General features: G+C 33.7%; 2 protein-coding genes across 5 annotated transcripts in view; one reads left to right on the top strand and one right to left on the bottom strand.

Annotated features, from left to right (window-relative positions):
* LOC110384721 (cyclin-G-associated kinase) overlaps nt 1-13376 on the bottom strand; it is a 49980-nt gene extending 36604 nt beyond the window's left edge. For all 4 annotated transcript variants that reach the window (XM_062675021.1, XM_038019065.2, XM_038019064.2 and 1 more), the window contains exons 1-7: nt 13133-13376; nt 9930-10334; nt 9756-9853; nt 8158-8383; nt 6956-7111; nt 1191-1419; nt 434-551 (exon numbers count right to left, since the gene is read on the bottom strand). In XM_062675021.1, coding sequence (XP_062531005.1) covers nt 434-551; nt 1191-1419; nt 6956-7111; nt 8158-8383; nt 9756-9853; nt 9930-10334; nt 13133-13265 — 1365 coding nt within the window. In that variant the 5' untranslated portion in view covers nt 13266-13376. The remainder of the gene's footprint in view (nt 1-433; nt 552-1190; nt 1420-6955; nt 7112-8157; nt 8384-9755; nt 9854-9929; nt 10335-13132) is intronic.
* Nucleotides 13377-13830: 454 nt separating this feature from the next.
* LOC119630239 (uncharacterized) lies at nt 13831-14580 on the top strand. The gene has a single exon (XM_038018942.1). The coding sequence runs from the start codon at nt 13831-13833 to the stop codon at nt 14578-14580; it is 750 nt and encodes a 249-aa protein (XP_037874870.1).
* The last annotated feature ends 3064 nt before the right edge of the window (nt 14581-17644 follow it).

Raw genomic sequence — 17644 nt, forward strand, 5'->3', positions numbered from 1 at the left:
ACTTAGTACTTCCTACGCAGACGATGTTACGGATGTCACACTGTCTAACATCGGGGGTTGGCAGGTAGGTAGTTAGTAGTATTTTAAACCGATTTACATTATTTACTTTTTATATTTACTAAGGAAACATTCGGAGCTATCCATTATGTAGCTTAGGTTGCTTTTGAACAAATTTTGATGTGAAGTTGAGGACTGGAACACGATAGTGGGACATTGTTGCAGGGGGACTTATAGCCGGGAGAAAACAAAAAAACTTATGCGGACGAAGTCGCGGGTAAAAGCTAGTACAAAACAAATAACACTAGAAACAATTGTATAATTGGGTTATACTTACAAAATGCGGTCTTTCAATAAGCACTATTAATTACAATTTTCACCCTTATATATGATATACATTTCATTTTATTTCATCAAAATCGTAAGTTGAACTTACCCTAACATCATCGATGTGATTAGTCTTATATGCACTCTCGAGGCCTTCAGAAGGATATGGCATTACAATAACACGACTGGTAATGTAGCTTATGTCTAAATCGGTTCTCGCAATAGACCTGAAAAAAAATTGTACATACGTAAAAATAACTTTTTTTTATTGCTTAGATTGGTGGGGACGAGCTCACAGCACAACTGTTGTTAAGTGGTTACTGGAGCCCATAGACATCTACAACGTAAATGCGCCACACACCTTAAGATATAAGTTCTAAGGTCCCAAGTATAGTTACAACGGCTGCCCCACCCTTCAAACCGAAACGCATTACTGCTTCACGGCAGAAATAGGCAGGGTAGTGGTACCTACCCGTTCGGACTAACAAGAGGTACTACCACCAGTAATAATAAATTATAATTTTGCGGGTTTGATTTTTATTACATGATGTTATTCCTTCACCATAGAGGTTAATCGTGAACATTTGTTAAGTACGTATTTCATTAATAAAATTGGTACCCGCCTGCGGGATTCGAACACCGGTGCATCGCTAGATACGAATGCACCGGACGTCTTATCCTTTAGGACACGACGACTTCATACTGATCTGATTAATGGAAAACTTAATTTATATTTGTACTATTGATATTAGTTGTTATTAAAACTGATTACTGCTACATTGAATGCTGTGTTGCAATTAATTAAGGCATTGTCCCTAATATAATATATTTTCTAGGATATTTATATACAAAAAGTCTTCACTCACTGTTGTACAGTTTGCATAACCTTCGATGAAGTGTCTTTCAAATTCTTCAAGAAGCTTCCCGCTCCTCCTTTTATCGAGGAAAAGAGTCCTCCAGAATTCACGGGCGGTTGCGGCAGCGGCGGCTGGTGGTAGGGCGCTGCCGGGGGCCGCGCGGGGGGCGGGGGGCGGCTGGGCTCCGGGGGCCTGGAATTCGGTGCTTCCTGGCTGTTTGATACAGGATCTCTGTTCGCTGAAAGAACAAAAATAAATATTATTTCTGGCAACAAGTAGAACATGATTTAACCGATGGATTAATCTAAAATGAGTTATCTTTAAATTGAATAAGATTCCTTTGTAATAAATAATAAGGTATAAGGAACTTACTTTTATAAGTCCATTTATTTATTTGATTTAATTATATTACTTTAATAATTCGTCTGTAATGTTATATAATTTCATTGCAAATTCAAATTGATGAAAATGTGTCATTAGAAGATACGCTGTTTCAGAAAGTTTTATTATGACTATATGCCTTCATTACTTGAATTGTGAATTCGTGTAGAATTAGAACGGGACGTAAGAATGATCACGAAAACAACAAAAATAATAATTAACATAACGTTTATTTTTTTAAATTAGGATATCTTACAATTTTTTTTTGACTTAAACTACTAATAGGTACAAAAATATTGCTCGATTATAAACTAATCATTAAAAGTAATATATTGAGTTGCTTGTGATGAATTTTAAACTGTTGTTCATTGAGAAATTGAAAAACTATATTATTCGTTTGTATATTCGAATTCGCATTGTTGGTATTTTAGTATTATTTTAAAACAATTGCTACTCTCTTTGCTACCTTTTAAGATACAATTTTTATTAATTGTATATCTAAAACTAGAGTTATAATAATTAAATGAATATTGTATATTGTTTCAGTGTTAATACTTTTCTATCATGTGCTTATTATAATAAACAAGATGATGCATGGATCACTGTAGTTTTATAACAATGTTTAGGTAATAAAAAGGAATGTTTATTAAGTACTTTTTCGGTATATTTTAAAATATTTTTGTCAATATATTTTTTCATTTTGAAATGTTTCCTGTCTCATTACAGCCAAATAAAAAAGACCAGCGTGAAAATGCTCTCACTACTAAAATAGTTACCTGTGTATGATTTTGTAAGATACGATGATAATATTTAGTGGTACAATATTCATTACAGAATTTTTTTGTTGAAGACACAATACCAATAACGTCAGCATGGCAAATTCGACTTAATATACATTCGCTTCAATAAACATTCGCTTCAGTAGGCAACTTTACATAGCAATACTGAGACGCAGTTGGCAAATCCCACCCGAAGTAGAGAATTTATTGAAGTATCATATCGCCCACCCGAGGTAACAGATTTATTAAAGTATCAATTCCAATCAACCTGATTTCTATATTCGAAGCTGTTAGCGTAATCTATAATTGAATACAAATACGAATTTCATTCACGTCGTCAGCATAGGCACATTATTAAGGACTCAACAAATTGAGGTGGTTATTGGCTGGACACCGCGATAAAGTTCTTTGGATGACTCGGAAAAGTTCTCAATTAATCAAAACATTACGGCGATCAGTGTGGGATTGCCAACCAGCTTAATACAAATTGTACCAACAAGCTTAATACAAATCGTAAAGAGATCACGTTATATGTATGTTTTCAACATTACATTTTTTACATATTTGAAGGAAGCTAATGCTAAGCGAACGACGTCTTACGAACGATATAATGAAAAATGAAATCAATTGATCTGCTAATTTATTTAAAAAAAATAGGTTAGCTTTTTTGAGCAATGTACACAGCTGGTCTTTAACATATTTTAACAATACCAAATTCATCAACAATCCTACCAGGACATATTCTTAACAATAAACCACAATCATATTTAGGCGTATGGTAAAATAAGAGCACCATTATTCACTTTATGTCTTAACAGCCGTTAGAATGCAATTAAATAACTCTTATGGATAATCCATCATTTCCTCTGTATAACGACCTGAGTTATTTATGTCTTTTCATGTACGTCTTTCAAAGGAGGTCCAATTTAAACGGAATGTATTTTGAAATGTTTCTAATTTCTTAAAGTATACAATTTTATATGGAATGTTTTATATAGTGTATTCTGGAAAAGTTTCATTCCAAGTTGTAGGCCTCATGTATATTTTTTTATAAAAAGGTGATCTAAATATGTACAATAGTTGCAATAAGTAATCTTATTTACGCCTCTTTAGGTTTTAATTTCCTTTGAATATATATTATGATAAAGTTTAACCACCCTAAAACTAGTTTATGCATTTTAATATTATATAATATATATTTGTCAACAAAAAATCATTATGGTAACTTAATAGGATAATAATACTATTTAAATTGTTAAACTTGTACCCAGCTTATGTTGGAATGCTTCTATTTTGCACAACTCATAATACTTATATTGCATGTAAAAATAACATGAATTAATACTTAAAAATTACTAGAAGGGTCCATGTACAAATCAAATCTATTCAAAAGTACCTTTTGAGTTAGGTAATTAACAATATGATTTTAATTGAACTTAATTTAACTTTTACATATACATACATATATATTTCATTTGTCTGGTGTGTTTATTGTTTGGCACAAGTTTTAGTCTTTCTGCATTCTTTCACTTCAGAAATATTTTTTTCACTCTGTTTATTTCGGTATTAAAAATTTTAGAAATATAAGAAATAATAAATCTAATTGACATTTTTTTAGAACATTATTTTTCTAGTTTATTACTGTTACTTATTGTCATCGTAGACGTAAATCCGTAAAGGCGTTTAAGGCCTTTTAACAAGAAGAAAATTTGTAGCTATTTTTTTTTAAACTGCCTAAATTTCAGTTTAGTTATTCACAACCTTTTACAAAACACTACACGCCTCGATATAAAGTTGCCGATACCTATCACAAAAAAATTAAATTTTTCACAAATATTCATTCAATGAAAACACGCTAATAACTAACTCAACAATAATACAAGCGATAACAATATAAATTATGACAATAAATTATAGACAGAAAAATTAAATACAACTAATACTCATCATTGCGAGCAAGTCCCAGTATTTAGCGCATGCGTCAAGTGTGAGTGCGTTCTTGATGTATTACTAGCCTTCACGGGTATCATTTAAACGAGAATACTATGGGGCATCCGAAAAAGTTGAATACACCTAAAAGGAAAAAAGAAACATATGATATAGAGGAATACTGTGAAGATTATGTGAAAATCCGGGCCTTTTCTTCCAACACTGAAATAACTTTCTTTTTAAATAAAATCAGTGTTGCCAACATAAAAGCACAGTGATCATTATGTTCTGCTGCAAGACTATGTTTATAGCGGAGATGTTTGACTTCCGGTTTTGACTTTCCTAATAGATTTAAGTCTTATAATAAAAAAAGGCGCGGAATTTCACATCACACAAGGAACACATACATGCAACATTACATTCATTCGTCTAATAGGAAGCTTCGCTTCTACCAGGGGAGTTTTGTTCCTACATGCATTTATGGAAACATACATGCTATTTATCAATTTTAGCATTTAGTGACAACATTTTAATTTCTTACAATAGTAAATTGCAATGTGTATAGTTTAAAAATTGTTTAAGAAATATTTGTATCACATGTCCCAATTATTGTTTTACCTTTATTTCCAAGTTGTTAGCTAAGCTTTTAATGCACATACTACATATCAAATGTTCTACAAATGCAGAAAGCAACATACAAGTAGATAAATAATAATAATAATTTAAGACAAGATAGATATATTTTAGATAAGATAACACAATTTGAGCATGTCCAGTTACAGAAAGTAGCTAGCTACAATTGTTGGTGAAGTAAATACCATTTGTTAAGATGAAGTGTTAATATCCAGTACAAACATTGCATAAATTGTTAGTCTTAGTTATTCTTCATAAATCTATTTTAGTTAAAACTGCTACTAATAATAATTCAAGTCTGTTTAATTGACAGTCACAGAGTTTAAGTTGACACCTTTTTTGTACCAACTGAAATATTAGTGCGTGTTTTAGCTAAAATACGTGGCAGTTAGAGTACAAAATAGAAGTTAGATTTTAAAAAAAAAAAACGATTGATAAGTTACCCATATCCGCTTAGACCTCCTTCTCGTGTTGTGTCAGTATATTAATTAAAACAAACCACGGCTGTCAAGAATATACGTATTTATTTTCTTTTAAGCTCAAAACATAAGCACATGAATCACATGATGTTACATAAATAAAGTATCTTTTTAACATTATTTGTCATTTTTGTATCCATATTCTTCACATGACACATTTCAAGACTAATAAATCTTGAATTAACGTGTACTAGTTTTGTACCATTGATTGAACAATATTTTAATTTCTTGAAATTCACCATAATTCAATTTAAAATATTTTATTTAGAAATTTATGAGGAATGTTCAAAAACTTCTGAATTCAATTATTAATCACTTATTGTCTTTTGAAAATTAGTGTCTCTACTTTTATACACCATTAATAAAGGTGGTCCACTATTATATAGTACGTTTTGAGTTCAAATACAGCTATGGCAACATTTTGAAGCTTAATGATTTAAAAAAAAAAACCATGTTAAACTATCACTTAACTGATGATTTGAGACATTTTTATAAACCACAGTGAATTCCATGCCACCCGTCCGTTAGTGCTGACACACTTTGCACACTCGAAACATTATAATGTTTGATTAATTGTAATTATTTGTTAGTAAACTTATGATTATGTAGTTAGTAAGCAAATAAATACATAGTTAAACAATTAGTATTTCCACTATATACCTTTAAACTTGTTAAAGTAAATAACATATTGAATACTATAATTCTAAAGGGGTCATTAGTAGGCTTGTGTTTAAATAACCTTATAGGAATGTTCTGTATTATAATAATTTCTAGCGAGAGATATCCTAAAACTAAATGTATGCATTTCATAAATGCACATTTACTTTTTGGTAATATAAATATTATTTAAATAGAATGTAATCATTTTGTACAAAATTACAGCTACAACATTTTTCGCTATTATAATTTGTTTATTGTGAATTCCCTAGTGTCTTTCATTTCTACTCAGACTTAAATATCAAATTAAAGCTAAATTTACTGTTTATTGATGTACTATTGCACTTAGTGATCACCAAAGTGCCTGAGCCTCTTTGTTGCATCATTAGGAGAAGAAAAAAAGATATAAATAGCTGTAGTTGACCAATAGAATCATATAAATATATCACCATTAAAGCAACACAAAAAAAAAACTACATCAATTGAAAAATATTTCAAGTCAAATAAATGCTATACTACCTTTTGGTGTTCAGAGAACAATTTCTTCAACATGGCCTTACCTTTCGGTGACATACGAACGTTTTGCAAAAAATAACCAACAATAGACATCGGAATGTAAGTAAATCTTACACGTAAACGTTTACAATACTATAGATCTCAAACCAAAAACAATGATGACGAAAACGAAAAAAATTTGAGTGTAAAAAGTCAAATAATGCTTGACCATGTTTAGCTCGAGTCTCCAATGCAACAGAACATAACGATGGATCGAATGTATGGGACCAGGTGATCCGCGCGACCGATTCGTCGAGGCGTACGCGTATTATTTAAGAAAGTTTTTTTATATCGTGAAAATGTTCGCAGCGGGACGTCTCTTACGATATGGTAGTGTAATATTTACTTGACTTCTTATTACCTGGCGAGCTAGTGGCCACAGATTGTTCAACTTTTTTACGCTCAAATTTCAGTGGTTGCTTGAGATTGACATTCTGAGTTTCCGCTATCGCAGCCAGCCGCTCCAACACATTGGTTATCGTCATCCTGTCAGCGGGATTCACTGTTAGACATCCACCTGGCGACAATGTGGTTTGGATTTATTTTTCTATAATTAACTTAAATAAACAGAAATGACGTAATATGTTTGAGATATCAAAGCTATGACATTATTAATTATTTTACTATTTATTTAGTACCAAATTTGCCTTATATAGGAAAAATTGTAATCGGAAGTGCAATATTACATTTAAGAAAACAATTAACTTAATGTAATAGAAATTGAATTTTTTAGGTGTCCTTTTCGAATTAAGTTTGCTTTCGTGTGTAGTTCCCCGATATCCTTTGCTAAAACAATCTGCTTCAGATGAATGTCCTTTGCACTTTGTATGGGATGTTCATCTAAAGCAGGTTTTAAAGTCGTCGTGGCCTATAGGATAAGACGCCCGGTGCATTCGTATCGAGCGATGCGACTGTGCCGGTGTTTGAATCCCGCAGGCAGGTACTAATTTTTATAATGAAATACACACTTAACAAATGTTCACAAACAACTTCGACGATGACGATCACATCGGGTTACAAAAATCGAACCCGCATAATTTTGCAATTGCTGGTGGTAAGGCGTCTTGTGTGCACGCACGGGTAGGTACCAGAGAAAAAAAAAAGTACCAGACTGGTACTACCAGTGTGCTTAGTGCGAGTTTTTTAACATTCTCGATAGCGTAAAAGTTAGTTCATATTTGTATGGAATGGGATCGTTTGCGTACGTTTGCCGCTAGGGGCGCTGTTCCAACTGCATACAAAAATGGCTTAACTTTTACGCTATCGAGAACGTTAAGAAACTCGCACTAAGCATACAGCACACCGCCTATTTCGGCCGTGAAGCAATAACACGTTTCGGTTTGAAAAGTGGGACAAACGTTATACGGTAAAACTGTGACTTAGAACTCATGTCTCAAGTTGGATGGCGGTATCTACGTTGTTTGATGTCTATGGACATCTCGATGCCAACTCACTTGCTATTTTCTTTGCCCCTAAGCCCCTACATCCCAATATTCAAAATAAGATTAGATTATTATTACTGACAGACATTTTTTTTTTAAATAATTTTAGTATTGAACTCACTTATGATTTCATGAAAACATTTGTAACGTTGATCGTTAGGGTTCAAATTGTAATTTCCATTAAGTATTGCCAGCTTAGCGGAATCTTCGAAGGGGTGTTGCATGTAACACAAGGTGTATAATATGCACCCCAAAGCCCACATATCGACGCTGTGGTCTATTTTCCGGTTATCCCAGGTGTCTAACATCTCTGGAGCACGGTACATAGGCGTAGTGAATAAGGCCAACTGAAAAAAATATTTAAACGTAATTGAAAATTAAAACAAAAACCATCTGAACGTTACGGGTATTTTTGTATTACACAAGAGCCAGAGGAGCGATCCTTCGTGCCTTTGGGAAAAATATATTAAGTTTATAAACTAACTAAACCTAATTACAAAACTATATCCAAATGTTACAGACATCTGAGAAATACGAAATATTTATAAGAACTGATCATATGAAGATACATTATATAGAGATTTATATCATTCTCTCTATTGGACATCAATAAATCAATATCCCTTTCTATGTACCCTCTCATATCAATAGCTCAGAAGAATACATAATCAACAATTATTTAAATATTTTAAACAGATATGACAAAAAAAGTTACATTAGTTAGAATATCACTACATAGTATAAAACAAAGTCGCTTTCTCTGTCCCTATATCTGTCTGTCCCGATGTATGCTTAAATCTTTAAAACTACGCAACGGATTTTGATGCGGCTTTTCTTTAATAGATAGAGTGATTGAAGAGGAATGTTTATATGTATAATAATATCGATTAAATAGTGGATAAATATTGATTAAATAACGGCCGTCTGGTGTAGTGGTAAGTGACATGGTCACTACACAAGAGGGTTGCGGGTTCGAGTCCCGCCAAGGGAAGATACATATTTGTATGATAAATATAAAGTCTTTTCCAGGGTTATGGATGTATATTAAATATATGTATGTGTATAATAAAAATCTTACATTTATTTCCGTTATCTGGTACCTGTAACACAAGTTCTTTACGAACTTATCACGGGACCAGTTAAAGTAGCGTGATTGAAAAAAAAAAAAAAAAAAGTGGAGAAATCAATATTAAATTACAATTTCCGAAGCGAAGCGAGGACGGGTCGCTAGTTTAGTTATATAATGAATTTCAATTTTTGGTAATCTGCACTTAAACCATTATTAAGTGGTAATTTGGAATTTATATATGTAAGCAGCAGTAACATAATATCTAAATCGATGTGGCTGGTTAGCGAAAATTACAACATTAAATTGTAATGAAACATATCAAGACCATGATAACCAAGATATAGGCCAAGGATATCAATTGACTAACTTCTATTTCAGTGTATTAGCATACATATGTATTTTATTATTTTTTTGTACTGTGATAAATTACCATTTTGTATTATCTCAAAGTGAAAAGAAGAACAAATGCTTTCAGCATTTTTTAATGCCACCTAAGGCAGATGAACCAACAGTCCACCTGTGTATGTGGGTTACTATTGGGTGTGGATAATTGCAGCATGAAAAAGAGCAGTTGAACTTCTACATGCTAAAAATGTTAAATTAATTTTTTATAAAAGTAATTTAAGTATAAGTGAAAATTGATAATTTACATTTTCTTCCAACATATTTCTTTGGTTAGCACTCCATGATGGATTAGGCGAGTACACATCAGTTGTGGCAGACCCGAAATCACACAACTTCATTGTTCCTGAAAACAAATACAATATTGAGCAAAGACATTGTCTAAAAAAAATATAAAATAAGACCTATTTAAATTCAAATACCTTCATTGGATATTAGAAAATTTTCTAATTTAAGATCACGATGCGCAATAGGTGGGACTTGTGCGTGCATGTGCTGAACTGCTCTACAGGTTTGATAAAATACTCTAAGTATTGTTGGTAGAGGGAATGCCTGCCCTCTATTCTGTAAGGCCTCCATCAGACTTCCACCGCTGCAAAGATCAGTCAGCAGAAGGTACTCTCCCATCCCATGAGAGGTTTTTGTTTTATCAATAAACGATGCAGCTATGTATTTAATTATATTTGGATGACCTGACAGCTTCTTTAGAATACTGATCTCTTGGATGATGTTCTTGTTTGCTTGTTCATCAGCAGCCATTAATCTCTTTAAGGCATATTCAGTGCCAGTAGTTACATCTTGCGCAACAAACACAAATGCAAAACCACCTAAAATTTAAAGTTTTTTTTTTTAAATTATCTTGAATGTTTCAAATTGAATCATTGATTACAAATTGTAAAGTTAGTTGTCAGACTGAACAGATTGTTAATACCAATCTGTCCTATAGCTCCAGTGAAGCAGTTTTATTTTTCAAAGGTTAAGAGCTACTCTAGCTTTTGCCTTAACTTTTTAAACTGGCCATTCAGTTTACAACTGTAAAAGTACAAAATGGGCTTGAAATTATCTACTACATGAGTTTTTACACTATTGATTTCATCATCACTATTGAATAAATTGAGATTTAAAAAAATTATTGTCAATAGTCAGTCTCAATACATTCATGAAATTTTCCTTTTAAACTAGGTAAAATATAATATTTAGGTAGTAGGTAAAATATTTCTTTGATAAAAATTGTATTAAATCACTAGCTGTTGCCAGTGGCTTTAATCAATAGAAAAACAATACCTTCAGGGAATTGGTAATATTTACTATGTTGCCTTTTTTTTAGTTTATAGAGTATATATACGGGAACAGAATTATATAAACCCTTCGAGTATTATACATTTGTACCTCCCTTCAAACTATAGGGTATCATCGACTACCTCATTACAGAAATTACAATGGTGGGAGTATTTAATTGTGTGGGATGATAGGATGCCAGTATTGTGGTTAATAGCCACTGTATACTGTTACAATACTTTGAGAATGCTGCTACCCATTCTGTAATGAATCCTTTAGCCGTAATTTTTGAAACCCACAAAAAGAGTTGGGAGTGTCATTACAGGCCTACACCAAAGGACCAAAGTTACTAAGACAAAAATGAATTTATGATAAGTCTAGTAAATTCATAATGTTTTCTGTTTATATGAGGAAGTAGATTTTTTGTTTTTCAGATTCGAAAATGGTTTGTTTACAATAAAATTTATTTTATATTATTTACAATGTATTAAAAATCTGATTAGTTACTGAGTATATTTTATTAAAAATGCGCTACAAAATACATTTAAAAAAATTGCATTAGAGATATTGTTGTTAGTGGTGGTGTCTATGGATCAGCCACCAGTGGTTAAGGCTTCAGAGTAACTTTTTTTTTAACCTAAGCTGATAGCCTTGATAGCTCATGAGGCTCAAACCTGACGACGAGGCTAACACTAACCCTAGCAAGAGTATTGCTTTGCAGAATCTACCACCAGATTGGAAACACAACCCACAACCTACTAAGAAGATCCAGCGAGAAACTCAGTGGGCTGTGTTTGTGGGTTAACTATCTTGAACATGCTACACAGTATTAGTCTCATAGACCAGGTCAAAACATCAAGTCAATTAATTCTTTTCTGCCCTCAGGAAAAATCGTGATATCGACCAATGCTGCTCAACATGCATATAACATATCTGTCATAACAGTATCGGACTTGTTGCCAACTATAGTCCTCTCTGTAATAGCAAATTGGTTGCAGTAGAGCATAACATGACTGTGTTTAAGGACTGTTTAAAGTTGGTATCAATAATAAGGTACACTGTAATCAACGAGAATATTTTTTAAGGCAAATCATGGGGCGATAATCCTAATCCCTTAGTTTTGTCTATGTCTATAAATACCTCCCAGTAGCGAAACATTATAAAAGCCATAAGCAATATGTCTAAGACTCTCCGTGATGGTGCCATGTTAGACAAATATTGACATCCCGATGTATAACCACATTAGAAGAAAATATTCTAAAAAAAATTATATGTTCAGATTGTGAAGTTCCTTGGCATTTATCCTATTACAACTCTTACATTTTCAAGGCATATACCACCTCATTTGAGATAATGTAGATGGTGCATCCTGTATGCTGATAAAAACTGTCTGGGTATGCCAAAAGAATATATTACCTGTATGTGGTGGATCGATAATGATCTGACAATAAATATAAATATAAATATAAACTAACAATCACGCCACGTTAACTGGTCCCGTGATAAGTTCGTAAAGAACTTGTGTTACAGGTACCAGATAACGGATATAAATGTAAGATTTTTATTATACACATACATATATTTAATATACATCCATAACCCTGGAAAAGACATTTATATTTATCATACAAATATCTTCCCTTGGCGGGATTCGAACCCGCGACCCCCTTGTGTAGTGACCATGTCACTTACCACTACACCAGACGGCCGTTATACATGTAAGTACATGGTCCTTGTTTCTACCTAATCAATTGCATGAAACATTGATAAAACTCATAAAGAACTAATATCTCACAAATTACTTTACTTTTGCTTTTACACAGCACAGTAAAGCTGCAAACATACTAATTTTGAATTCGATATGAAATTTATGAATTGTGTAAATTTTTTACATACTAAATCGTAGTAGTATTACCAGAAACTCTTTTGCACAAACTATACAGCTGGGGCTCTATAGGCAGCAAACATTCATTCTTCAAATTCTCATTTCCGAAGAGTTATAAAAAAATTACCAATGTAATCCAGTTTAACTTAGACTCCAGTCCAGATAATCTATTTACTACTGTGGGGTAGCCACAATAGATGGGTCACAGTGACCAGTGGGTTCAGGATGCCTAACCTTCCTAGCTATCAGTAATAATTAAAACTTTGAATATTGAATCAGATGGGAAACGTCTCTTGACCCTTTGGCCTTTTACATATTACAGACAAAGCAGTCTGTCGCCCTCAAATTACTAGCAATCTCGAGTAGTTGCATTAAGTCAAAATAATTTAAACCAAATAAATAATGATTTATGTAATCTATACGTATGATACTAAAATTTAATGTTTGCTGTATTCAACTTACCTTCTGCAATCACCTTTTTTACTCTCAATTTCATGTTACCGATTTCGACAAATTGACCAACAAAATCATTTTCACTACCACCGTTTGCGCCACTTGAGCTGAAGTACCCCATTGCAGATTTAAAAACGCTCATTTTGAAATAAAAATTTCTTATAAAGTCTAAATTAAGGAAAAAAGATAAATTAATTAATCAACACCCCGTGCTTGAATCCATTTTACAATGGCAGAAACAGTGAAATGTCAAATTCTGGTTTTGTTGGCAGAATTATAAAGTAGGCTTTTTTAGGGTGTTTTATGACCTGGTAACTAAGATCTTTAAGCCATGTCTTATTTTAATTTAAATTCTTATTTTTATGAAAAATGATAATATGGAGTGAAAAGAAATGAGATCAAATGAAATGAAGATGATTAACTCGAGACATTAATCAATTGGGATGAAATGAAATGAAATGAGATAAGATGATATGGGATGAAATGTAATCTCAGTAAAATGGTGGTCATTTATTATGATTTTTTCAGTGGACGGATTGGAAAACTACCATTAAGTAATGGTTAATTACAGAGCATAATGCGACTCATTGACGCCAATGCCGAATTATGCTGAAGCTTAGTTGAGAATTATGCCGCATAATGGGCTTGATGTAAACTTCTTAGTTGAAATTATCAGCCATAAGTTAATAAGCTAAATAAATAAAAAAATGGATAGATATCTCCGCCCTGAAAAGTTTGATATCGACCCGTCAGATAGCTCTAGTACGAGAGCTTGGATACATTGGCCTAAAACTTTCGAAAACTTCACTCTCGTGCAGAAGCCGACCGCTTCAGAAACAGATGCACAGTCGGTTCGTCCGCCAGAAAAATGGGACAGCATAAAGTTTCAACTTTTGGTAAACCATATATCACCAAATATCCACACATATATAAGCGAAGCTACGAACTACGAAGAAGCGATCACAATACTGCAAAAACTGTATGTAAAACCAAAAAATCTGATTTTTGCTAGACACATGTTAGCAACAAGGAAACAACGACCAGAAGAAAGTATTGACACATATTTACAAGCTTTGAAACTACTTTCTAAAGATTGTGATTTTGTGGCTGTTGATGCAGAAACAAACAAAAACGATAGCGTACGTGATGCTTTCATATCCGGTATATCATCGCATAAAATCAGACAAAGGCTTTTAGAAAACTTAACTTTAACACTTGATCAAGCTTACAACCAAGCACTCTCTCTAGAAACTGCAGAGATCAACTCTCAAAACTTCAATACTGTCTCTTTAAATGCTGTTGCTCCAAAAGAACCAACATTAGTCTCTTCGAAGTCACATACTCTGCACAACGAGACCTGCTCTTCTGTTAATAATCCTCGACGACAAAAATGTTTCTTTTGTGGGGGTCAAATACATCCTCTTAAGAACTGCCCTGCATTTGAAAAGACTTGTTAGCTCTGCAACAAGAAGGGGCACTTTGCCACTGTTTGTAGAAGCTCTTCTAAATCTACAAATTCTGTGGTAGTAGGTACTGAAGATCTTTCCGCTTGTATCACAGCAGCGTCACCTTCTTCATTACGTAAAGCTACTGTACCCGCTTATATTCGGGGAATAAGAGCAGAAGCACTTCTCGACACCGGCAGCTCCATCAGTTTTATAAATGACAACTTTGCAAGAGGTTAAAAAGAAAATCCTGCAATCAGACTATTTCTATGGCCTCTCTTAATTATACTTCACAAGTAGAAGGTCAAACTTGGCAAACCTTGAAAATCGGAAATCATAGATATGATAATGTGAATCTTCTTATCGTGAAAAATCTTTGTGCTGATATAATTATTGGCCATGACGTCCTCGAAGAACATTCATCGCTAGAGTTCTCTTTCGGTGGGCCAAAACATCCACTTCAAGTATGTAACGTAGCTGAAGCATCAGTACCAGCTGTACCGCTTTTTGCGAATGTATCTCCCAACTGCAAACCTATTGCTATAAAGTCTCGAAGGCACAACAAAGAGGATAGTGAATTTATTAAAGAAGAAATCAGAAATCTTATAGCAGAGGGCGTGATTGAAGAAAGTAAATCACCGTGGAAGGCCCAAGTACTAATAACAAAAAGCGAAACTCATAAAAAACGCCTTGTAATTAATCAATTACAAGGCGTTCTTCAGTAATCACTCTCAGACAATTAATCGTTACATAGAACTCGACGCGTATCCTTTACCAAACATTGAGGACTTAGTTTCGAAAGTGGCAAAGAATATATTTTTCAGCCTAATAGACCTAAAAAACGCGTACCATCAAGTACCTATACTACCCGAAAAAAGAAAATTTATCGCTTTTGAAGCACTGGGAAATTTGTACCAGTTCAGGCGTATTCCTTTTGGAGTAACAAATGGTGTTTCGAGCTTCCAACGAACAATCGATTGGATTATAAGAAAAGAGAAGCTTCAAAACACATATGCGTATCTTGATGATATAACTATTTCTGGCCGTACTCTTGAAGAACACGATCATAACTTAGAAAGTTTTATGAATGCCGCAAAGAAATACGGTTTAACACTGAGTATACAAAAATGCAAATTTTCTCAAAAGTCAATTAATATTCTAGGCTATAATATTCAAAACCACATAATTAAACCTGACAATGAGCGACTCAAGCCACTGATTAATTTACCTCCACCAAGCGATTTACCGACCTTAAGAAGGACACTCGGCATGTTCGCACATTATTCTAAGTGGATTCCAAAATTTTCTGAACGGATCCACTCACTTGCTAATACGACGATTTTTCCACTCGCAAGCGAGCAAATTAAATGTTTCGAAGGCTTGAAAAATGATATCGTAAAGTCTTCTATACATGCAATTGATGAAAATATACCTTTTACAGTGGAAACTGACGCTTCCAATCATTCCATTGCAGCAGTACTTACGCAAAATTCTAGACCAGTGGCGTTTTTCTCAAGAACGTTAAATTCAAGCGAACAAAACCATTCCGCCATTGAAAAAGAAGCGTACGCCATTGTGGAATCATTGAAGAAATGGACACATTTCCTTATTGGTAGACACTTTAAGTTGGTAACTGACCAATGCTCGGTTTCTTTTATGTTTAATATGAAACATTCAAGTAAGATAAAGAATGAAAAGATTCAAAGATGGCGACTGGAACTTGCTGCTTTCAAATACGATATTATATACAAACCGGAGAAAGAGAACTATGCTGCTGATGCACTATCCCGAGTTTGTGCCACTGTAGAAACACGTACTGCAAAACTTTTCTCGCTGCATGAAGCTCTTTGTCATCCAGGGGTAACAAGAATGTTTCACTGGGTTCGCTCTAAAAACCTTCCCTATTCTATTGAAGAAGTCAGAACAATGACAAAATCTTGTCGAACCTGCTCTGAAATAAAACATAGATTCTTCCGAAATACCTTTGATGACCAGAGGAAACTTGTTAAAGCGACGGCTGCTTTTGAACGCCTTAGCATAGATTTTAAAGGACCAGTTCCAACAAATAATAATAACAAATTCATACTTACCGTGATTGACGAATTTTCACGTTTCCCGTTTGCATTCCCATGCTCAGATGTAAGCTCGAAAACAGTGATTAAGCATCTTAACAACTTGTTTATGATATTTGGGATGCCTTCTTACGTTCAATCAGATCGCGGAACAGCATTTCTTTCTGCTGAAGTACAGGAATTTTTACATGTTCGAGGTATTGCCACTAGTAGAACTACAGCTTATAACCCTCAAGGTAACGGTCAAGTAGAAAAATTGAATTCTACTCTTTGGAGAACGATTCTTTTGGCGCTGAAGACGAAGAATCTTTCGGTAGAAAATTGGGAACAAGTATTACCACAAGCCTTACATTCAATCCGATCATTACTTTGTACAACCATAAATTGCACTCCACATGAAAGAATGTATAGACACCCTCGAAGATCTACAAACGGCACTTCTGTTCCATCGTGGCTTACAAATTCTGGACAAGTCTTGATGAAGAAATTTAATCGTACAAATAAATATCAGCCATTAGTAGAAGAGGTTGAATTGATACACAGCAATCCTGATTTTTCATACATTCGGCTTCCAGATGGCCGAGAAACAACAGTGTCGAATCATCATCTAGCACCATTGGGTTCAGAAAGGGTAGATCTGCGAATAGATAATGAACACACTATTGATTATCATAACGTCGCAGAACCACTTCCGGAAACAGAAGACCAAAACTTGGAGATTCCTTCATCTAATAAAACGGGACCTGTGGTACTTGATAATAACAGAGAGCTAGAGACAGAATTACCATCATCACCACCGCCGGAGCCAACACTTCGTAGATTTGGTCGCGTCCATAAAACGCCAGGATTTTTAAAAGATTATGTTTTAAAATAGTGCGGGAGAATGATGTAAACTTCTTAGTTGAAATTATCAGCCATAAGTTGACGTCATTGTCAATCTGTTTTATTCGTTATTTGTCAATGTACCTAATGTAATCAAAGCAAATTTTACTGTTAATTTTAGC

The sequence above is a fragment of the Bombyx mori genome, chromosome 22, assembly GCF_030269925.1.
Source record: "Bombyx mori chromosome 22, ASM3026992v2".
NCBI lineage: Eukaryota > Metazoa > Arthropoda > Insecta > Lepidoptera > Bombycidae > Bombyx > Bombyx mori.